Source organism: Notolepis coatsorum (genome assembly GCF_963971535.1).
Source record: "Notolepis coatsorum genome assembly, chromosome: 19".
Classification (NCBI taxonomy): Eukaryota; Metazoa; Chordata; class Actinopteri; order Aulopiformes; family Paralepididae; genus Notolepis; species Notolepis coatsorum.
Window position 1 is genome coordinate 26430368 of NC_140183.1, and position 25393 is coordinate 26455760.

Below are 25393 nucleotides of genomic sequence, written 5' to 3' on the forward strand. Positions count from 1 at the left end.
TACACATGCAAATATATTTAGCTGGGAAGGTTTTCATTTATTATTTATTGTTTAAAAGCACAGATAATGATGAAATTACATTTAGAAAAAGTACAATTAAAAGAAATTACATTAGAAAAAAAAATGTCAAGCATTCGTTTACATTGCTAAAGCAACAGACTATTTGGTGAATAAAATCATTTGAGATCAATACTTCGTGTCAAATGAATAAAGTATTTGGTAGGTAGCTGTGTGACACGCAGGACACTGTGCAGCACGTTGGTCATTACTGCAACATATGTGTGTGTGCGTGTGCGTGTGTGTGTGTGTGTGTGTGTGTGTGTGTGTGTGTGTGTGTGCGTGCGTGCGTGCGTGCGTGTGTGTGTGTGTGTGTGCGTGTGTGTGTGTGTGTGTGTGTGTGTGTGTGTGTGTGTGTGTGTGTGTGTGTGTGTGTGTGTGTGTGTGTGTGTGTGTGTGTGTGTGTGTGTGTGTGTATCTCTGAGGTGGATTATTTGACTGCTTTCTCACACATCCACTGTAACGCCATGTCGCAGAGTTCATCAGACCAGCTGGCCGTCACAGGGTTGTGGTGGTATATGTAGACACAGTCCTCATCTGTCCATCCGCTACCGTACCCGTTGTGCCTGTTGTCTGGCTGCAAACCTGCCCAATACCTAATGCGGGGGGGGGGGGGGGGGGGGGGGGGTGACAAAAAAGGAAGTGCTCCTAAGAACTGTGTTGATTTAATTCAAACATATTCTATACAGTAGGACAGCCCAAAGTACGACCCGTAGACCAAATTCAACCCTGAAGGTCACATGACGGATATCACTGCCCCCTTTATGCAGTTGAACTATTTGAGAGAGGATTTCTAAACTACCTTGACTATCACAAGGTACAAAGGACATTAGACCTAAGACACTGTTATTCATTTATGTATTAAATGATCAAGGTCTAGTAGTGCATTATTTGGCCCACAGCCCACTCACGTTACATTTCAGTCCTTTGCAGTTTAAAAAAGTAACTAGTTACAGTTACTAGTTATGTCTTCCAAAAAAAGTAACTAGATTACTTACTCAGTTACAAATTATAAAAGTAACTAGTTACTTCAGAAAGTAACTATTGCGTTACTTTCAAGTACATTTTTAACAAACAACGTCAAACAAATCGAATCTATTTTAATGTTGCTGTGGGACAAAGTGAGACTATAGCCTCCAATCAAATGCCATGTATGTAGATATTATAATTACTATGTTTATATAGTGGATCATACAAATACAAACACAATAGATGTTTTGAAACTTTTGATATGTATTGCCTCTCAACAGGCTACAACTGGGCAACATTAAATTATAAGCACTATACCAAAAATAAATAACAAATATATACTGATTGATTGATTGATTGATTGATTGATTGATTGATTGATTGATTGATTGATTGGAAATCTTAATGAACAGATTGCAGAATGGGTACAGTACAGTACAGCTCAATACACACAATTAAGGGGATGCAGACCAGAGAAATACTTTTGTCTTGTTTACATCAGGATCCCCCATTTTCAATTCATCATGACATTTATGACATACACAACATACAGATATAAGAATCTAATCTAATCATCTAAACTAATCTAATCATGACAATTAAGACATACAGATATACACTCTTTGTAGTGCAAATAAAACAAAAAAACAGATGTGTTGTGTGTGTCTCTCACTCTCTTTCTGTATCTCTCTAGTTCTCGATAATCCAATGTACAGATACCCCCAAACCCAACTTCCAACCCCCCCCCCTCCACCCCACCTACCAACCTCCTACCTACCAACCTCCTCCAATGTACAGTTTCTTCATCAAATGTATATACTCTCTTTTTTAGACTCTTCTTGTATCACAAACAGTACTGTATTTGTAAATCTGCTATGTCATAAATGTATAGATGTAGCAGTACTGTCTATCTGTATGTCATGTATGTCATATATGTTATGATGAATTGAAAATGGGGGACCCTGATGTAAACAAGACGAAAGTCTTTCTCTGGTCTGCATCCCCTTAACAATTGTGTGTATTGAGCTGTACTGTATTGTACCCATTCTGCAATCTGTTAATAAAGTTTTCAATCAATCAGCAGTAGAGCCTCCACTACTGTAGTGCCCTGCACTGCTACACAACAAACACAAGACTAAGAGCGAACAAAAAACCCTCATGGACCCGTCTCTCGTTGACTGACTCTTGTGTTGTTCGTTGTGTGTCCGACTATGCGTGCTTTCGAACACCCGCCCAACTCTACCTCTGATTGGCTTACCATGAAATTGTACTCAACCTCAGCCAATCGTCAGCATGTATGCGCGTGTCTCGTGCACTGCCCACTAACCAAGGAAGAACAGTTAAAAAAAAGTATTGCCTCGGCTCAGAGATCTAGTTGGTCTGATGAAAAAAACTGCTTCAATCATAGTAACGCGTTATTAAGATTGGAAGAGTAATACTTGTTACTGAAAAAAGTAATGCAGGGGCCCGTTAGTAACGCCGTTATTTATAGCGTCGTTATTCCCATCACTGACTGTTTTACCCAGGTGTAATGATAGTTTGTTATTCCCATCACTGACTGTTTTACCCAGGTGTAATGATAGTTTGTTATTCCCATCACTGACTGTTTTACCCAGGTGTAATGATAGTTTGTTATTCCCATCACTGACTGTTTTACCCAGGTGTAATGATAGTTTGTTATTCCCATCACTGACTGTTTTACCCAGGTGTAATGATAGTTTGTTATTCCCATCACTGACTGTTTTACCCAGGTGTAATGATAGTTTGTTATTCCCATCACTGACTGTTTTACCCAGGTGTAATGATAGTTTGTTATTCCCATCACTGACTGTTTTACCCAGGTGTAATGATAGTTTGTTATTCCCATCACTGACTGTTTTACCCAGGTGTAATGATAGTTTGTTATTCCCATCACTGACTGTTTTACCCAGGTGTAATGATAGTTTGTTATTCCCATCACTGACTGTTTTACCCAGGTGTAATGATAGTTTGTTATTCCCATCACTGACTGTTTTACCCAGGTGTAATGATAGTTTGTTATTCCCATCACTGACTGTTTTACCCAGGTGTAATGATAGTTTGTTATTCCCATCACTGACTGTTTTACCCAGGTGTAATGATAGTTTGTTATTCCCATCACTGACTGTTTTACCCAGGTGTAATGATAGTTTGTTATTCCCATCACTGATTGTTTTACCCAGGTGTAATGATAGTTTGTTATTCCCATCACTGATTGTTTTACCCAGGTGTAATGATAGTTTGTTATTCCCATCACTGATTGTTTTACCCAGGTGTAATGATAGTTTGTTATTCCCATCACTGATTGTTTTACCCAGGTGTAATGATAGTTTGTTATTCCCATCACTGATTGTTTTACCCAGGTGTAATGATAGTTTGTTATTCCCATCACTGATTGTTTTACCCAGGTGTAATGATAGTTTGTTATTCCCATCACTGATTGTTTTACCCAGGTGTAATGATAGTTTGTTATTCCCATCACTGATTGTTTTACCCAGGTGTAATGATAGTTTGTTATCAGCGAGCCAGGTGCCGAGTTCAGAGCTGAGGGCTTTTTCAACCTGTAACTTGTTCTTGTCAGAGACCAGCAGGGCTGAGTCGTCCGCGAACAAGAACAAGTTGCAGTCACAAGCTGACGACATGTAATTTGCATAAATTAGGAACAGTAGCGTCAAAACGTGACCACTGGTAAAATAAAAAAGACGCGTAGTAAGACAATAACAATAATATTCAAAAAGGGCCATGTTTATTTCCTGTTGCACTGTTTGCTAATACAATAACTGACAGGATATATATTCTTCTTACCATATATATATTTATCCACATTATGTCTGTATATACCTGCATTATATTGTAATCCTTTTGATATCTCTGTAGATTCTATATCTGTACATATCCCTTACCTACTCTTACTAGTTATGCTTCTGGCCAGTATGACTTACTACCATAGTGTCTTTATACCTGTATCACTGTACACAATAATACTATACACTGTACATACTAATATCTACTAATGTTATATATTTGATATCCAGTTTAATCACCTGTACATTGTATATTACTATTGCACTTTACCGTTACATTTGCACTCTGGTTGGATGCCAAACTTGTTTTAGTTGTACTGTACTGTATGATGACAATACATTTTAATGTAATGTAATCTAAAATACATTTGGGTTCAAGCTGTTTCCTAGCAACAGAATGCCAGTGAAACCGTCTATATGTGAAGTAGACACAGTTCCACACAGTTAGCAGATTTTTGCCATTAATTTGGCCTGACAAAGTCAAATTAAGGGGTTCCACACCCAGGGGGTGGAATTAAGGTGAAATTAAGGGGTCCAGTTAAAAAATTAAGGGGCCCTTATTTTTTATTAAGGGGTATTGCATGTTTTCAGGGGCAAATTAAGGGGAAATTAAAGACATTTTAATGACTTCAAGTTTTGTAGTGGTACTGACTGATTGATTGATTAAAAACTTTATTAACAGATTGCAGAATGGGTACAATACAGTATGGCTCAACATAAGATGAATATGTACCAACTGAACTATGTAATAAAAAAAAACGTCTTCTATCTATGAATCACAGTAAACTAGACACCTCTTTAAAGCGACTCCTACGCTGGACGATTTCATTCATTAAGGCAACCTACTTGCGTTCAGCGTCCCACGTGACCACGACTAGCACGCCCCCGCGGCAGCGGCAGAGGGGTGCGCAGGTTGCCGCGGCATTATGCATACGCAATCACCTCTGTTTTAACATTGACGGTTAGGTCAACTCGTTCCTCAGCTTGCTGTGGAGCCTGCGGTCCAGTTGGTGACAAGTTCGAATCACTTCAATTTTTTTTTTTTTTTTTTTTTTTACGTTTAATTAATTTATCGCCTCTCTATATAAACGTCGCCGGGTAAGTTTAGGCATTCTTTCGGAGTTGGTTAAGGTTAGAGTTTGTCTTAGAGCATGGCAATAGAATGCCTGTCTTTCTTTCGCCGGTTAAGGTTAGGCATTCTTTCGGAGTTGGTTAAGGTTAGGGTTAAGTTTAGGCATTCTTTCGGAGTTGGTTAAGGTTAGGGTTAAGTTTAGGCATTCTTTCGGAGTTGGTTAAGGTTAGAGTTTGTCGCAGAGCATGGCAATAGATTGCCATCCTTTGGCCCTCATGTCAAAAAGTGTGGCCGCCCTGCTACACAGTATACATGCACTGCAATAATATGCACAAACTGAATACCTTCTGTGTTAATCCCATGTTAAATGCTAGTCTCCCCAGACTTCAGCTGAGCAAAACTATTAGGCCAAATTAACACAAAGTGAGTCATAACACTACTCGTTTACTTACTAAACAATTGATATCTGTCTTTAAAATGCTCACAGAACAATAGTTTGAGATCTCTGATTTATTTCCTTTTCTGTGGTGTAGAGCTGAGATAACAAACATAAGGATGTCTTACTGCACAGTCAGTGGTGTCCCATCGACCCAGGCCCAGCTCTCCCCAGTGTCTGCATCAGTCAGGCCAATCCACACCCTGCCATCGTTGATACCAATAGTCCTCTGGACGACTTCCTGTTGAGAATGATTCAGATAAAAACCATCATGGCTTGGGAAATGGTTTATCTGCATGCACAATGGCCCTGATGTATCATGCTGCCAGCGTTGAAACTACTGAGAATTCAAGTGTTCTTGAGGATCCTAACCCCTGACACTGATAGGAAGCAAGAGCAGAATGACCAGACGCAAAAGGCAATATGTTGGCACTAGAGCAGAGTCACCGAGCGCAGGGTTCTGGGGTCGCTGCCAGTGATGTACGGTGTGCCGAGAAAATAACCTGGATATGGATTTGATCCCTACCCCTCTGAACCATGTCTGTGTGGACAGCAGCACCCATTAACCTGGACAAGTGTATGCTTTTACCAATGCATTTGTGTTTCCGGGTTCCCGTTTTGCGCTCTGATTGGCCACTGACCTACACGCGTACGCCCCCCTCGCTATCGCCTTTGGGGTGTAAGATATGAAGACAGATTTAACTGGGTATAGGAAGGAAGTACCATACGAGCCGCAAATTGAACATGCAGTGAGTCTGCGACAACAACCCAATAATAAACACTCGAAACAGCTATTACCAGACAATTACAACAGCAGTGGTGCCTGCTTCAAATGTCACGTATTATAGGCTATAAGCCCGTGTAGATCTATTCGGAATAATAAACATATACACCCTCTAGCAAAACATGACACAATGTGATCCTATCTCCGATAGAGCGGCTGGTCGCAGAGATGCTAGTTGAATGAACACATCGGGAGGAGAATGAATGAATGAATGAAAATTATTTAACAGATTGCAGAATGGGTACAATACAGTACGGCTCAATACACACAATTGTTAAGGGGATGCAGACCAGAGAAAGGCTTTTGTCTTGTTTACATCAGGTTCATTCATTCATTCATTCTCCTCCCGATGTGTTCGTTCAACTCGCGTCTCTGCGACCAGCCGCTCTATCGGAGATAGGATCACATTGTGTCATACTTCCTTCCTATACCCAGGCAAATCTGGCTTCATATTTCACGCCCCAAAGGCGATAGCGAGGGGGGCGTACGCGTGTAGGTCAGTGGCCAATCAGAGCGCAAAACGGGAACCCGGAAACACAAATGCGTTGGTAAAAGCATACACGCAACCTGGACACCTACACACCACCATCTACCTCTCTGGCCTCCTCTACACCTTCACACCATCTACCTCTCTGACCTCCTCCACACCTTCACACTATCTACCTCTCTGACCTCCTCCACACCTTCACACCATCTACCTCTCTGACCTCCTCCACACCATCTACCTCTCTGATCTCCTTCACACCATCTACCTCTCTGACCTCCTCCACACCATCTACCTCTCTGACCTCCACACTTTCACACCATCTACCTCTCTGACCTCCTCCACACCTTCACACCATCTACCTCTCTGACCTCCTCCACACCTTCACACCATCTACCTCTCTGACCTCCTTCACACCATCTACCTCTCTGACCTCCACAGCTTCACACCATCTACCTCTCTGACCTCCTCCACACCTTCACACCATCTACCTCTCTGACCTCCTCCACACCTTCACACCATCTACCTCTCTGACCTCCTTCACACCATCTACCTCTCTGACCTCCACAGCTTCACACCATCTACCTCTCTGACCTCCTCCACACCTTCACACCATCTACCTCTCTGACCTCCACAGCTTCACACTATCTACCTTGCACACAACTAACAACCTCCCTGCCTCTATCTGGAATTAACGACATCCCTGCCTCTAACTGGAACTAACAACCTCCCTGCCTCTATCTGGAATTAACGACATCCCTGCCTCTATCTGGAACTAACGACCTCCCTGCCTCTATCTGGAATTAACAACATCCCTGTCTCTATCTGGAACTAACGACCTCCATGCCTCTATCTGGAACTAACAACCTCCCTGCCTCTATCTGGAATTAACAACATCCCTGTCTCTATCTGGAACTAACGACCTCCATGCCTCTATCTGGAACTAACGACCTCCCTGTCTCTATCTGGAACTAACGACCTCCCTGCCTCTATCTGGAACTAACGTCCTCCATGCCTCTATCTGGAACTAACAACCTCCTTGCCTCTATCTGGAACTCTGACTCCATCTCCAGCATCAAGGCACTTCAGCGTCGTCCTCATCTTGCTTCTAATTTATTTATCTAATTGCTTTTATTTATTTTTATTTGTACAATGTCCTTGGGTACCTTGACCGGCTTTTGATCGGATCAATCAATTATGCGTGTGTACAGATCTTCACGACCAATATATATGCATTAGTAAGTAAGACACATGGAATGAATACAAGTAAAGAGGTCAATGAGCTCAGCTGAGAGGAGTATGCTTCCATGTGGCCACCTGAATCACACTGAGAGAGAGGAGCGGCCCAAGCCTCTTGTAGGCTATTCAGGAGTGGTGGGGGCTGTGGGGTCCCTGGCCCTCCGAAGATGTGCGATATTGTCTTGATCAGACAAAGGAATATAGGATTATAGAGCTTTATTACATGGCGTTTTAACATTCGCCAAAATGCTTGATTGTGATTGGTCAATAGCGCTCGCTTGCCCCTGACAGCAGTCAGTTATTTCTCGATAACGGACCGCTGCTATGGGCAACGCGCAATAATGACCGCTGATACGGGTAACACAGCGCTATTGACCAATCACAATCAAGCATTTTGGTCGCAGACAGTCACGAAAGCTAAGCTCAGCATATGCACAGCTGCACTCATCAGGTAATCAGACCACACACCTGCCGGCTGCCGGCGATGACAGAGGAGCCACAGAACAACTGCGTCTGCATTTGATCTCGTCTTGTCGATGGTGTAAAATGGATTAGGTATATTGTTAGTAAGTTAGCCATGTAATAAGCGGTCATTCAGGCGCGGTGCCTCTGTGTTCTAAACTCTGTGTCGGTCAATTATTTTGCGACAATGACCTCGTAGCTATACATTATCCCTTACATATTCTTCCTCATGCACTTGTATTATTATTAGGGCTGTCAGTTTATCACGTTAATTCGATTAATTAATTACACAGCAAATTATCGCGTTATGTAAATTAACGCAAAATTAATCAAATACATTTTTTTAATATATCTATTTTTTTCTTTGACTTTTTAATAAAAAAAATAAAATGAATCTCATTCATTCCATAAGAATGTAGAATAAACATTTACAGACTTATTTTTTTTAAATGGTCCATTTGCATGTTCTTGGTATCTGATTCTAGGGACATCTATGGATCTCAGGGAATGTATTCCCAGTGTCAGAAATACTGTGTCTGTTACTAGGCTTGAGTAAATTGTAATGAACCAGATGAGAATATCAATTAATTTTTTTTTTATCTTTGACTGTGAATAACACCATGCTCAAATTGACCAGACCTGAAAAATCTAAGCAAATGAATAAAGGAAAGATGATTAAACAGAAGGTTTTGTAGATACAGTACTGAAATCTGCAATTCAGACACATGCTATTTGAAATATGATTATAGAATATAGAATATCAGGCCTAAAATGGTTATGCGATTAAAATGTGATTAATTAATTACAAATCCTGTAATTAATTAGATACATTTGTTTAATCGCCTGACAGCACTAATTATTATTATTATTATTATTATTAGTTATTTCCTAAAAAATTATAAGCATGTCTCTGGTAAGCAATACATTTAAGCTGCTTTACATATAAGCTGCTTCTGGGTGGCTGCATAAGGGAAACAGTTAACTAATCAAACTAATAACTTCTTTAGATGAGAATGAAAAGCCCACTAATTCCCTACCTGGCAAGTTTGTTGCACCTGTGGAAGTGAATCAATGAGACGAGCAGACGGAGTATCGAGTCTCTGAACTTTACTTCCAAACAAATCCCACAGAACCAAGGTACAGCCACACCCTTAAGTCAACTCCCTCCTGTCACTCAATCAGTGTCCATTCTGAAGTGAGACACCTCCATCTAGTATCCACCACACAGCCCCCCCCCCCCCCCCCCCCCCCGAACATTCAGAATTGACATTCAGTGCAACACCAAATAAACGGAACTGAACACAATAAACAGTGGACCCGGTGTCTTCAGTCTCTTTTAGGAGGTCTGACCACGCGGCCATAACGACTGTATTTAACAGTCACAGGGAACGTGGAAGGGGAAAGGGTAAGGGTAGGGGCAGGGGGCCGTCCCCGCCGCCGCCGAGGCTTCGTCGGTGGAAAGGTAGGGTTAACAACGGCCGGAGGGCATGGGACAGGGGAAAACTTGGGTGGCCGGCCCCGGCGCCGGGGATGAACCAGCTCCACCGGCCCGTTTGGGACCACATGAGCAGGCTTAAGACGATCGACTGAGTGTCCACCACCACACACCTTAGCTATAGCCTACCTGTTACTGCACATATTCATTTAACATCAAATGAGGGTACTGTTATGGAAATTATTAAAGGACAAAGGATGAGCCGTATTGTAATCATTCTGAGTCGTTAATTAAAAATAGAAAAACATAGTTTATTTCATCTGTGGCCACAGAAGAAAAGTGATCAGTTTACAATCAGAGACAACATGTTCACACACACAAGCGTCTGACCACAAAGTGACAAAGAGGTCTGGTCAGAAGTAACATTAATACACAGTTTCAAGACGTAACATTAGACATTCAGATTATGACGATGAAAAGTAAACAAAATGGCCCAGTTAGGAGAACCAACCTTGGCTAGGCGGTGTTGTTCGCCATGTCCCTAACTGGAATGTTAAACAACCTTGCTAGAAGAGGAAAAGATTGGGTCAAAAGTCATCCTCTCTCTCCACACCTCAGAGTCCTTAAAGGAACAGTCGAATATGTATTTTCAAACAGATGTATAGATAACATTCCCATCAGGGGCGGATTTAGGATTGTAGGAGATCCGGGGCTTAGCCCAGATGGACCCCCTTTTTTTTTTTTTTTTTGGCAGGCAGGCAGTTGATGGTTTGGAGGGGCTCAGGCACGACCCCCTCCACGACAGATTTTTTTTGAATTTAATGAACCTGTACATGCAATTTCCTGCAATATAGAGCCTTCAATCTTGACCAATAAAGCTGCTCTTTTCACTATAAAACTCAGTTAACATATATATTGGGGGGGGGTATATCATATTTTCCATATAATCAAAAAGTGGTGGAGCAAGATTATACCCAGGCATGCGTTGTTCATGGGACGGGGTAGCACGGTGTGGGACCTCACTCGCTATTTGCATATCAATAGCTCCGGTCGTCAGGTGTGTTAAATACGTTCTCAGACACATTCACACCTAACCTTGTTGTGAAGACGTGTTACATTCCATTCGTAGAGGCAATTAGGCACTGTCTTTAGTCTGTGCCCAAGCGAGGGGACATTAAATGCGCATTCGCGGGTGTGTGTCACCCCAGATGATTTCAATAACGCACCACTGATTATACCTTTGCTCCCCCAAGTTCAATAGTGGGAGAGCAGAGATGCTCCGAATGCTCTTATGGCCAGGCGTCTATGATTCACTGATACAAAGTAAAATAGTGCAGTGCAATAAAATAGTTAGTAAAATAGAATAAAATAATGCAATAGTGCATTGCAATAAAATAGTTATCATCGTATTTAATCGGGAGGCCGGTAAGGATCATTACAGTAGTCGAGTTGGCTTGAGATAAAGGCATGGATCTGGTTTTCAGCGTCCTTTTGATTTATAAATGGCCGTACTTTAGCTATGTTTCTAAGGTGGAAGAATTAAGTTTTTGTCAACTTGTTGATTGTGATTTAAAGCTTAGGTCTGAGTCTACCATAACACCAAGACTTAACTCACTCAAATACAGTTAGCAGCTGGATAGACCACAGATGGAAATTAGCTTCTGCTAAATCTGGTGCAAACATATTTTCATGTAACAATGATGAATTGTAAAAAAAAAAAAAAAAAAAAAAGAAAATTTAAATAGATTCGGGGCTTTTCAGAATACATCCGGGGCTTGAGCCCAGGTAGCCACCCCCTAGCTCCGCCCCATCACAGTACATACACACATAAACAAATAAACACACACGTACCTGTTTCTCCTTACTGTTAATGACCACTAGGTGGCCTCCTCTCTCCAGACAGTCCTGTTTAGCCTCCTCCCAGCCCTTCTTCGCAGAGGACACCAGATAACAGCTGGAACTGTCGTTAGTCCAGCCTGGTGGGCAGCTCTGGGCAGTGGCACTACCAACACTACCACTAGATACTGATATAAGAACAGAACAGAAGAGAACAAGACAGAACAGAACAGAACAGAACAGAACAGAACAGAACAGAACAGAACAGAACAGAAGAGAACAGAGCAGAACAGAACAGAACAGAAGAGAAGAGAACAAGACAGAACAGAACAGAAGAGAACAGAACAGAACAAGACAGAACAAGACAGAAGAGAACAGAACAGAACAGAACAGAACAAGACAGAACAGAACAGAAGAGAACAGAACAGAACAGAGCAGAACAGAACAAGACAGAACAGAAGAGAACAGAACAGAACAAGACAGAACAGAACAGAAGAGAACAAGACAGAACAGAACAGAGCAGAGCAGAGCAGAGCAGAACAGAACAGAACAGAACAGAACATAGAACAGAAGAGAACATAACAGAACAAAACAAGACAGAACAGAACAGAAAAAGACAGAACAGAAGAGAACAAGACAGAACAGAACAGAACAGAACATAGAACAGAAGAGAACAGAACAAGGCAGAACAGAACAGAACATAGAACAGAAGAGAACAGAACAGAACAGAACAAGACAGAACAGAACAGAACAGAACAGAACATAGAACAGAAGAGAACAGAACAGAACAGAACAAGACAGAACAGAACAGAACAGAAAAAGACAGAACAGAACAGAACAAGAAACAAGACAGAACAGAACAGAACATGACAGAACAGAACAAGAAACAAGACAGAACAGAACAGAACAAGACATGACAGAGCAGAACAGAACACATAGTACAGAACATAACATGACAGAACAAGACATAACATAACAGAGCAGAACAGAACAGAACAAGACAGAAGAGAACGGAGCATGAACAGAACAAGACAGAACAGAACAGAACAGGCAGAGAACAAACCAATAAAGAATTGTATGAGTTTGTGCCCAGTCAGTGTTTATGCGGTCATGTAAATGTTTATGCAAATGTAGACACCCGAAAATGTATGACTATTATTCAAGGTGTCTAACGCTAATCTGTTGCATTCCCTGTGTTCACGAGGACGTTGTGTAACCGGCTGACCGCTCTTGATCATCCCTATCCCGACATTGACACTTCATAGTGGGACAGGATACAGGTGCCGCCAGGGGCGCTGGTGGTCACGTTGGGCAGGGAGACACAGTTGAAGAAGAATGGGTTCAGAGCGCGGTGCCGAGGGAGGGGCTTTCTCTTCAGCGTTTTCGACAGAGGGAGGAGGACGCATGGAACGGGAGCTCCGGAGATTCAGCACGCGAGAGATAAACTCAGTTACAAAGCGGGTTATCCTAGAAGTATATGCGGTAGCTTAGCGTTTGGTTAATGTGGAAGAGACATTGTGAATGAACCAGCAGGCGAGCGACTGCCGAAGACCAGGTGGTAGATATTGTCCACCTTGCGTTAGCTGTGTATAGGCGTTATGACAGGGGGTTCACCACGACCCACAGCTTAGCTTTGTTTAGGCTAGCACCGCAGTTTAGCCCGCGTGTCGGCCCACCCCTTCAGCCCAGCAGCGGACGTCACTACACTACACGCTCCTCCAGCCCATCCCAGCCGTTACCCCAGCAGTCACCTGCCCAGCGTCTACCCCGCCCGCTGCCTGTTATCGCGGGATCTCCCGACGGCCATCTTATCACCCGGACGAGTGGTGGTGAGAGCAGGCCCGCCATCTTGGATAAGTACAGCGGCGCTCCGAGTGCTGAAACTTTATCGGTAGACATTTCCACTGTGTGGCGCAGGCTCTCTAAGGGCGAAGATAAACAGTGCTTTGAACTAACGCTGGCAGCAGAGTCTAGGGGCGCCCCGACCATTTATTGTTTTGGGGAAAAGCCGGCTGTAGATAGGACTTTTATTTGCTAATGTGGGCCCACTGTTAATTTCTTTTGAGTGTAATAATAATGTGTGGTTCTTTATAAAATTCCCATTGAACTCCTTTACTCCTTACCTTGTTCTCCACCTACTGTGAAGCGGAGCAGTAGATAACCCTTAAAGGGAAGAGGTTCTTACTGTGTCTGTAATATAGAGTGAGAGCACTAGGTGCCCAGTGTGGAAGTAGCCTTGATAGATATGCGATAATGTGTAACATGCTAAGCCTTCAGTAAAGGAGACGTCTTTAATGTGCATTCTGTCTAACCCTTTTCTCTCCGGGTAATGCTCATTATTGTTTAACCCTTTCCCCACCCCTGCCTATAGTTTATTGTAAAAGGTCTCCACTCATCATTAAGGAAGAGTACTGCTTTGGGGAGCCAATATATCATCCACCTTACTGCCATCGGGTGTGGGAGGGCTCAGGAAGTATTGGGGGAAGTGTGGGTGTGTGGGGAGCTACTGATGATCGCCCTGGAGGGCAAGAAGGACCAGAGTACCATCCCTAGGTCAGTGAATCCTAGGCCCCATCCACTCCTGCTGCTCGACCTCCACTTCAACATTCCTGGCCTACAGTCGGGGACCCAGCTGGACTCAGCTCTGCTGCGTTCTCGCTACCAGGTGGCCGTGTACAACCACTCCCATAAAGCAGGGTTAATCCACTTTGCTACACATATGTAAGTAATGTAAGTGTTTATGCATATGTAAGTAATGTAAGTGTTTATGATTATGTAAGTACTGTAAGTGTTTATGCATATGTACTGTAAATGTTTATGCATATGTAAGTAATGTAAGTGTTTATGCATATGTACTGTAAATGTTTATGCATATGTAAGTAATGTAAGTGTTTATGCATATGTAGGTAATGTAAGTGTTTATGCATATGTAAGTAATGTAAGTGTTTATGCATATGTAAGTAATGTAAGTGTTTATGCATATGTAAGTACTGTAAGTGTGTATGCATATGTAGGTACTGTTAGTGTTTAAGCATATGTAAGTAATGTAAGTGTTTATGCATAATAAGTACTATAAATGTTTATGCATATGTAAGTACTGTAAGTGTTTATGCATATGTACTATAAATGTTTATGTATATGTAAGTACTGTTAGTGTTTATGCATATGTAGTAATGTAAGTGTTGATGCATATGTAAGTAATGTAAGTGTTTATGCATATGTAGTAATGTAAGTGTTTATGCATAAGTAAGTAATGTAAGTGTTTATGCATATGTAGTAATGTAAGTGTTTATGTAATAATCCCCCCCAGACAAATCCACTTTGCATTTCATATATTGTAAATATTTTAATTTCTTTGTTTTTTTAACAATAATTTGTGATGCCATCACAAAGGGCTATATTACGCACTATATTTCCCGGCCTGAATGATTTCCCCAGTCCGGCTCTGAATGTAAGTACTGTAAATGTTTATGCATATGTAAGTTCAGGGTGTTGTTACTGGCCTGTAATTTGTTGTAACTGGTCTGTAGCTAATATAATAATAATAATAATAATGGATTGGATTTATATAGCGCTCTTTGTGACACCCCAGAGACCCCAGAGCGCTTACAGAGTCCATTATTCGTTCATATACACAGTCATACCGGTGGTGGTAAGCTACAATTGCAGCCAGAGCTGCCCTGAGGCAGACTCACGGAAGCGTGGCGAATAATCATCGCCTACGGCCCCTCCGACCACCACCAACATTCATTCACATGCATTACACATTCATACGAGGCAAGTAGGTTAAGTGTCTTGCCCAAGGACACAACGGCAGTGGGATGGACATGGGCTTGAGCGGGATTCGAACCACCAACCCTTTGATCATTGGACGACCCGCTCTACCCCTGAGCCACGCCGCCCCACAATGGTACCATTGCCTTCTCAGTCGAACCAGGGTTCTGGCATAGTTACTCAAGACTATTTATTATAAAGCTTTATTGCTCACTAAATATTTCCAAAAGTAAGCAAAAAATTTATCTCTTCACCATAGCCTTTTAACACATTCGACGCCAACTCGCCAACGCTTGAGCGCCAAACCCGAGAAAAGTCGGGTTTTCTATCGTTATTTCTTTTATTCGATATTCCCATTCATAATCCATCGAGGGAGCCTGTGTTATCATTGGGAATTAGTCTGAGATCGCAAACATCCAATACCACCGCCTGCCGCCGGTATTGCACATCCTTTGAAACTCTCTGTCTTGAGCTGTGCGTCGATCTAAAGTGTCCGGGCCGGGTTTTCCTTGTCAGGCAGGACAAGCGTTTATAACGCATGGATTGAGGAGAATCAAGCACTCCCGGTTCATGTTCTTTGGTGTATTATGTTGGCAACACGATCGACATCAATACTTGGAATGGTGGGGCGGCTAGGTGGCGCAGTGGGCAAGGCGCTCGCCACCAACGCAGGAGATGCTGGGTTCGAGCCCAGCTCTCGGTGTTGCTACCAGCTTGGCTGGTCGTTCATACTAATACAATTGGCAGTATTAGGGGGTGGGAAGCTGGTGGGTGGGGATTGGACGTTGTGGACATCGACTCCTACAGGTCGGTTGGTGCGCCTGCGCAGTAGAATCAGGAAGCGACGAGGGCGGCGTGTCCCTCCCACGCAGACCCTCGCCGCTGAGAGATCGCGCTGTGCAGGTGAAAAGATGCGACGGCTGCCTCCTCGAGTACCGGAGGGGCATGTGATGCAAGGCTTCGTCCACATTGCAGCCGGCTTGTGGGAGGCATGGCCTAACAGCGTTCGAGACAGGGGAGGGTAGAATTGGATAATATGAAATTGGGGACGGGAGAAAAAAATATATAGAAAAATGGGGAGAAAAAGTAGATAAAAAAAAATACTTGGAATGGCGATCAGATAATTGGAATATTCTTTTTGGAGTACATCCTAGTCAAGGTAAGGGCTATATGGTATCAATCTTGCGTTGATCCAATAATCCTTTCACTGCGATCCAGGGTTTGTGTGTAATGTGTGTGTGTAACGTATTCCGTTGGTGACGATCAAAGCAGAGAAAAACGACCCCCCCCCCCACCCTTTCATGCATTCATGATGAAACATAATACCGATAATATAGCGTTGATTTCAGATTGAGTGTTGATACAGGCGAGAAACGCCAAGTTTTTTCGTGAAATGCACTAAACACTGCATCGCGTTTTCTGGGATTAGACAGGATTACTCTAAAACTATACTCATATTCACCACGGTATAAAACGGGAATGTATAGATGAATTTTTTTTTCTTTTTCACAAATTGAACGATAGATACTCGATGTCAAATGGGCAATATTATTATATCCAGGGGCGGCCGGGTAGCACAGTGGACTAAGCGTCTGTCTACCACCGCAGAGACACTGGTATCGAATCCGGCTGTCAGCGGTGCCTCCGGCTTGGCCTGTCGTCATACTAACACATTTGGCAGTGTCAGCGGGTGGGAAGCTGGTGGGTTGTATCCTGGTCGTTGTAAACAGCGACTCCTGCAGGTCGGTCAGGGCGCCTGCACAGCGAGGGAGGGAACGGGGGAAGGTAGTGTGACCCTCCCACACGTTACACTTCCCCAGTGAGAGTCCTCGCTGGCAGGTGAAAAGAGGCTGCTGGCTGTCTCCTATGTATCGGAGGAAGCATCTGATAGACTTCAGGGCTCCCTAGACAGGCAAGTAGGGGGCAAATGCGCACAGCAGTCAGGAAGGGGAGGGGGGAATTGGCATAATGACTAAATTGGGATGGGAGAAAAATACAGAAAGAAAAGGAGGAGAAAAAGTAGATACATTTTTTTATTTATTATATCCATAGTTATGATATATAATATAGTTTGAGCCCTGCAAACACTGCCATGTATCTGTATACTTTAAAGCGGTGGCCTTCTTACCACACGGTACACAGCGACCTCTGGCATCCAATGAGTTAATACACTCTGCCACTTAGACTCATTACATCCACACTGTGATTATCTGTGATAGACTGTATGCTCTTGTATTGCACTGCTTTTATTTTATCTATTTTATGCTCATTGTATGTCAATTTTTTTACTGTATTTTATGTCTGCACTATGTCTATTTTTAAGTCTATTTTTCTTACTCTCTGCATTGGTTTTATTCTGTAAATGTTATGCTCATTTTATGCCTATGTCTATTTTACTGCTGTGAAGCACTTTGGGCTGCAATCCTTGTATGAAATGTGTTATACATGTAAAGTGTATTATTATTATTGTTGTTGTTGTTATTATTATTGTTATTAACCGTTTCTGCGCCAAAAACAAATTAACTCGTTATAGCCCGCCAATCGTTGGCCGCCAAACAACGAGTATACTCGTTATTATGATCGTTATTTCTTTTATTCGCTATTTCCATTCATAATTCATCCAGCAAGGCTGTGGGAAAATCTGGCACTCTGTCTGATATCGCAATGGCCCGATACCGCCACCTGGTGGTATTCGGCCGATGTTGCACTTACTTTCTGCAGGAAGCTTGGCTCTGTGCGTCAGTGAATATCGTCCGGTCGGAGTTTTTTTGTAACGTGGATCCATATACACACTCGAGTGCATTGAATCGCCTTCGAGACGCAAGAATCATTATGCTTTTGGAGCTTATGGCGTCGGCCAAACGGAAATACGATCTAGCAGATGGCAATCAAATAATTGGAATATTCTTTCTGCAGTCTCATCGGCCAGAGGTAAGAGCAATCTAACGTTAATTTCAGCTCGATTGTCCATTGCTATCACTGCAATCGATCTGATCAACGTATGCTGTTGTACTAACGGATGCCGTTATTGACAATCAATTAATCATAAACGACCCCCCCCCCCATTTCCTGCATGCATGATGGAACATAATATATACCGATCATATGCATTTGATTTTTTTATTGTAGCGTGTATAGGAACGAAATGCCAATGGATTAAGTATAATATGCATCGCAGCCTATTACTAGCGTTCTAGGAATGATCCTAGACCACTCTAAAACTATACTTATATTCACCACGGTATAAAACGACAATGTATGAATGGAAAAAATATTACTTTCCCACATCTTGAACGATAGATACCCGATGTCAAATGGGCCATAGTATTGCATATAGCTATAATATTTAAATAGTTATAGCCCTGCAAACAAGGTGAGCGACTCCCACCATTTACAGTGATGGCGTCAGCTGCTAATGATGCGTATATTGCGTGGCAGCTATTGTGTTAATATTCGTTATTATTAACTCATTGACCGCCGGAGGTCGCTGTGGGCGTATGGCCGTTTGTGCCAGCGCTGTAATGAAATGGGGGTACATGCCGGTGTTTGTAGTGCTGACACTATATTAAATATTATAGCTATGGATCTAATGACATAGTCGATTGTCATTGAGTTTCTTCCGGTCAAGTTGCAAAAAACAGATAATATTTTCATCAATACATTCCCGTTTTATACCGTGGTGAATATGAGTATAGTTTTAGGGTAGTTCTGTGTAATCCTGGGAAACGCTGCTAAACAGCATTTTAGTGCAATTCACTAAACACGTTGCCATTCCTCGCTTGGATCAACAATCAATCTGAAATCAACGCTAGATTATTGGTATTATGTTTCATCATGCATGCATGAAAGGGGGAGGGGGGGCGCCCCTCCGTGCTTTGATCGCTACCAACGGGATACGTTACACACACACACCACACACACACGCTCCGATCACGGGGAAAGAATTATCGGATCAACGCAAGATTGATAACATATAGTCCTTACCTTGTCTATGATGTACCGCAAAAAGAATAATCCAATTATCTGATCGCCATTCCAAATACTGGTCGCGATCGTGTTTCCAACGTTATCCAGCATTGAACATGAACCCGGGGGGGCGGACCCTCGTCGATGCATGTGTTATAAGCGCTTGTCTTGCCCGAGTATTTAGACCCCGCCCGCACGCCGCAGCTCGGCCCAGACAACAAGCCACATCGTTTCAAATGGAGTGCAATAGCGGACGCATACCACCAGGCGGCGGTATCGGACCATTGCGATCTCAGATAGAGTGCCACACATTTCCACAGCACAGCAGGATGAATTATGAATGGAAATAGCGAATTAAAGAAATAACGATCCAATAACGAGTATACTCGTTGGCAGAATTCGATTGGCAGGCTATAACGAGTTGATGTGGTGTAGTATTGATCAACACTCACAAGGTAGCAGTCTCAGAGCGATGTTCAAAGAGGCTTGTAGGACACACAGCAGGCCAAAGCTCACGCCAACTACTTTGTACACTCTTATCCCTGTTGGAGGAACACACACGCATGTGCACACATAAACACACATGCAGGCACATACGCACACACGCACGCACGCATGCACGCACGCACACACACACACACACACACACACACACACACACACACACACACACACACACACACACACACACACACACACACACACACACACACACACACACACACACACACACACACACACACACACACACACACACACACACACACACACACACACACACACACACACACACACACACACACACACACACACACACACACACACACACACAAAGAAACATACATTTTAGTAAATTTCTCAGGTAAGAGGAAGTGGTTGTATTTGAAGAAATGACCACTACGTCACCAGTTTACACAAAGCATTGAGGAGAGGTAGGCCTGACACTGAAAAATACCCAGCACAGCTTTAACTCGGACTCATCAATTATGTTCGTAGACTTATGGTTTAATCAATATAGGTTTAACCTCTTAAGCCCTAGCCCTATTTTCAGAAAATCCGCCTAAAATACATACCTAAGTAAATGGAAGATTGCGTCACTTCTACAAGGTCCATTTGCATATTCTTGGTATCTAGGGACATCTATGGACCTCAGTGAATGTATTCCCAGTGTCAGAAATACTGTGTCTGTTACTAGGCTTGAGTAAATTGTAATGAACCAAAGGAGAATATAAAAACAAAATTCATCTTTGATGGTGAATAACACCATGCTAAAATTGACCAGACATGAAAAATGGCCACTGAGCTCATTGAGCACCTTCTTGAGATCACGTGTGCAAAAAATCTAAGCAAGAAAAGATGATTAATAGTGAAACACTCAGTACAAAGTACATGTAGGTTACAGTAAATGAGCTTTGGCTGAGAGGAGTGTTTCCACTGGTCCACTGAGAAGAAGACACTGAGGGAGAGAAGGGGACACTGAGGGAGAGAAGGGGACACTGAGGGAGAGAAGGGGACACTGAGGGAGAGAAGAGGACACTGAGGGAGAGAAGGAGACACTGAGGGAGAGAAGGAGACACTGAGGGAGAGAAGGGGACACTGAGGGAGAGAAGGAGACACTGAGGGAGAGAAGAGGACACTGAGGGAGAGAAGAGACACTGAGGGAGAGAAGGAGACACTGAGGGAGAGAAGAGACACTGAGGGAGAGAAGGAGACACTGAGGGAGAGAAGAGGACACTGAGGGAGAGAAGGAGACACTGAGGGAGAGAAGGAGACACTGAGGGAGAGAAGAGGACACTGATGGAGAGAAGAGACACTGAGGGAGAGAAGGAGACACTGAGGGAGAGAAGGAGACACTGAGGGAGAGAAGAGGACACTGATGGAGAGAAGAGGACACTGAGGGAGAGAAGAGGACACTGAGGGAGAGAAGGGGACACTGAGGGAGAGAAGGGGACACTGAGGGAGAGAAGGGGACACTGAGGGAGAGAAGGAGACACTGAGGGAGAGAAGGGGACACTGAGGGAGAGAAGGAGACACTGAGGGAGAGAAGGAGACACTGAGGGAGAGAAGGGGACACTGAGGGAGAGAAGAGACACTGAGGGAGAGAAGGAGACACTGAGGGAGAGAAGAGGACACTGAGGGAGAGAAGGGACACTGAGGGAGAGAAGGAGACACTGAGGGAGAGAAGAGACACTGAGGGAGAGAAGAGGACACTGAGGGAGAGAAGGAGACACCGAGGGAGAGAAGGAGACACTGAGGGAGAGAAGAGACACTGAGGGAGAGAAGAGGACACTGGCTTTAAGAGTAGAGAGGGGTGGGGGCTTTAAGAGTAGAGAGGGGTGGGGGCTTTAAGAGTAGAGACGGTGGGGGCTTTAGCTCCTTTGATTGATTGATTGAAAACTTTATTAACAGATTGCAGAATGGGTACAATACAGTATGGCTCAATACACACAATTGTTAAGGGGATGCAGACCAGAGAAAGACTTTCGTCTTGTTTACATCAGGGTCCCCCATTTTCAATTCATAATGACATTCATGACATACACAACATACAGATATACAGATATATATCATGACATTTATGACATACATGACATACAGATATAGTACTGTTAGTACTGTTACATTTGTGACATACAAGATATGCAAATATACAGTACTGTTAAACAGAGATCCTAACAGAAAATATATACATACGAGGGGGAGGGAACTGTACATTAGGAGGGGGTGGGTGGGTGGGAGGTGGGGGGGGTGGACATTTACAGGGGCCCGTTTCGAATTGCAGCCTCCCGAAGGTGCTCTTTGAGAGCGGTTTTGAAGGTGGGTAGAGATTCAAATTTTTTACGGCTGTGGGTAGGGCATTCCACATTGATGTGGCATAATTGCGAAACGTGTTTACCGTAGTCCCTTGTTTGAGCCGAATCTGGGTTGAACATGATTTGTGGAACTCCCTCTGGTGTTGTGATCGTGGTATTCACTGACCTTTGGGAAGTATTTTGACATGTACACGGGTACCTTAGTGGTGTAGTGTATCTTGTAGACCAGGCCCATTGCAAGTTGCTGTACTCTGTTGTCTACTCTACTCGACTTCAACTCCTTCAAACCTCTGCAGCTAGGCTACTAACTAGAACCAAGAGGAGAGACCACATCAGTCCAGTATTAGCTACTCTGCACTGGCTTCCGGTAACATTTAGAATCGATTTCAAGGTCCTCCTCCTTGACAACTATTCAACTATTGTTGAAGCAACATAGCAAATTCTCTTGTCAACTATGTGCCTTCTAGAATATTACAATCATCTACTACTGGTCTATTGAAGGTTCCCAACCACAGCCTAAAGAACATCGGGGACGCAGCCTTCGCAAACTATGCACCAAAGCTATGGAACACACTACCTATGGACATTATGGAAGCTATATCTATAAAAAACACTAAAACCTTACCTCTTCACCTTAGCCTTTTAGTACACTCCACTGCTGATTGTACTGTACATTGCACAATTGTACTCTGTCCATTCTATTTTACTCTTTTATTACTTTTTATTACAGGTTCTAAACTGTCAGGTATTGAACTGTGTGGGTATCAAGCAGGAAGAAAGACTGTCAGTTTTTAAAACTGTGTGGGGAACCCAGGCCTGGACCTGCGCCCTGAGAGAGGGAACTATGCCCTGAGAGGGAGGTTCAAAGGGTCAAAGTGGGTATCAAACAGGAAGGATTTTAAACTGTGGATACCAAACAGGGAAGGTAAAGACGGTTTTACACTGTTAAACAGTAATTCAGAACTATTTTATTGCACTGTACTATTGCATACTTTTACTCTGTCTATTATATGCTACTAACTATATTATTTCACTGCACTATTTTACTCTGTCTATTCTATTTTACTCTTTGTATTATTTTCTATTTTAAAACGGCCATATAATCAAACCATAAACAAGGTGGCCTGTTGGGATGTTGGATCCTAATGTGAAAAAGTATGTCTAAGTATTCTCAACACCAGTCATGCTTCTCTGTTCCATAGAATATAGTCACATGTCTAAGTATTCTCACGACCAGAGTCATGTTTCTGTTCTATAGAATATAGTCATATGTCTAAGTATTCTCACCACTAGAGTCATGCTTCTCTCCATTTGTCTTTCCCTTCTTCTCGTCTTCAACAACGCCGAAATTGACATAGTCCATCTCCACTCCTTCCATGACAAACCTGTTGATCCAAATGTTACAAAGAATATTCTCTTCTCAAATGCGTGTCCAAGTGTCATTCTAGAAATAGTCACTCTTCTGACGTCTGTGTCTCGATTTCATCACCACAACGCGTGTTTAGTCACAAGACGTCTGTGTCTCGATTTCATCACCACAACGCGTGTTTAGTCAGTGACCACAGAAGAAGAAAAAAGAAAAAAAGAAAGAAGAAAGAAAGAGAAGGAAGAAAAAGAAGAGAAGGAAGAAAAAGAAGAAAAAGAAGAAAAAGAAGAAAAAGAAAAAGAAAAAGAAAAAGAAGAAGAAGAATAATTTAGGACCTGCTCCGAGGTCATCAATTGGCACACATGCGATGCATGCATGCAATTCGTATCTGCGATTAACCCATCCCGTCGTCCTTCCCCCCAAGGGCAGCCGGGAGCAGACAGGCGTCAACGTGAGCCGCGCCAGGGGACCAATCCAAGTGCTTCTGTCCGTCTTCGTCAAGGACGCCACAGCGTTAGCGATCTTGTTGTTGTGCATGTTTTTCCATTGGGTTTATCTTATTGGGGGGGAAACCCTTGCGAGCACGGGGAGAAGAAGAAGAAGAAGAAGAAGAAGAAGAAGAAGAAGAAGAAGAAGAAGAAGAAGAAGAAGAAGAAGAAGAAGAAGAAGAAGAAGAAGAAGAAGAAGAAGAAGAAGAAGAAGAAGAAGAAGAAGAAGAAGAAGAAGAAGAAGAAGAAGAAGAAGAAGAAGAAGAAGAAGAAGAAGAAGAAGAAGAAGAAGAAGAAGAAGAAGAAGAAGAAGAAGAAGAAGAAGAAGAAGAAGAAGAAGAAGAAGAAGAAGAAGAAGAAGAAGAAGAAGAAGAAGAAGAAGAAGAAGAAGAAGAAGAAGAAGAAGAAGAAGAAGAAGAAGAAGAAGAAGAAGAAGAAGAAGAAGAAGAAGAAGAAGAAGAAATCTTTTTAACATGGCTTTTAACTGTATTTAGTATATTCCTTTTGTTTTAATAATTTTATTTAACTCTTTTATTTTTTTACTTGTTTTATTGCTTGTGATATGCAATTTGTCTACCGAGTCATGCATTTGATTATTAATTAGTAAAAAAAAATGTTGATCTACTTTTTCTCCCAATTTTCTATTTTTCTCCCATCCCAATTTTCGTATTATCCAATTCTACCCTCCCCTGTCTCGAACGTTGTTAGACCATGCCTCCCACTGGTTGGCTGCAATGTGGACGAAGCCTTGTACACGAGGAGGCAGCCGTCGCATCTTTTCACCTGTACAGCGCGATCTCTCAGCGGCGAGGAGTAATGCGTGAGAGGCTCACGCTGCCCCTGTTGCTTCCTGATTCTGCTGTACAGGCGCACCAACCGACCTGTAGGAGTCGCTGTCCACAACGTCCGATCCCCACCCACCGGCTTTCCCACCCCCTAATACTGCCAATTGTATTAGTATGAACGACCAGCCAAGCCGGAAGCAACGCCGAGAGCTGGGCTCGAACCCAGCATCTCCTGCGTTAGTGGCGAGTGCCTTGCCCACTGCGCCACTTATTAATTTGTAAATTTAATAAAAAAAATTGTGTTGTCAAAGCACTCTGGGCTGCTTTCTATTGCATGAAGGGTGCTTTATAAATAAATAACAATGGGTCTCATTCCCCAATATTTTCCAAAGAGTTCTCTTGGTAGACTTATCTTGGAACCGACTGAGACAGAATCGACGACAAGTTCACTGTGATGCCCCAACGCGTGGGGGAAGATGTCTTAAGTGGCTCAAACTATCACAGCTGAGACACCGGCGATGAGGAATGTCACCGCTCTGAAACATGAACTCGCGTTCCTATCTAGGTCATTTGCATACAAAACAACACCTCCAGAGCTCCTTATA

The 25393-nt window shown here is 42.9% G+C and overlaps 1 protein-coding gene across 1 annotated transcript; it reads right to left on the reverse strand.

Moving 5' to 3' along the window:
• Positions 1 to 487: 487 nt before the first annotated feature.
• LOC311246429 (asialoglycoprotein receptor 2-like) lies at positions 488 to 23542 on the reverse strand (the record flags this gene model as incomplete). Its single annotated transcript, XM_084336585.1, has 5 exons — positions 23437 to 23542; positions 19789 to 19878; positions 11612 to 11784; positions 5485 to 5597; positions 488 to 653 (listed from the first exon to the last, which is right to left on the reverse strand). The coding sequence occupies exons 1-5, from the start codon at positions 23525 to 23527 to the stop codon at positions 488 to 490; spliced, it is 633 nt and encodes a 210-aa protein (XP_084192711.1). The 5' UTR covers positions 23528 to 23542.
• Between the last annotated feature and the right edge of the window lie 1851 nt (positions 23543 to 25393).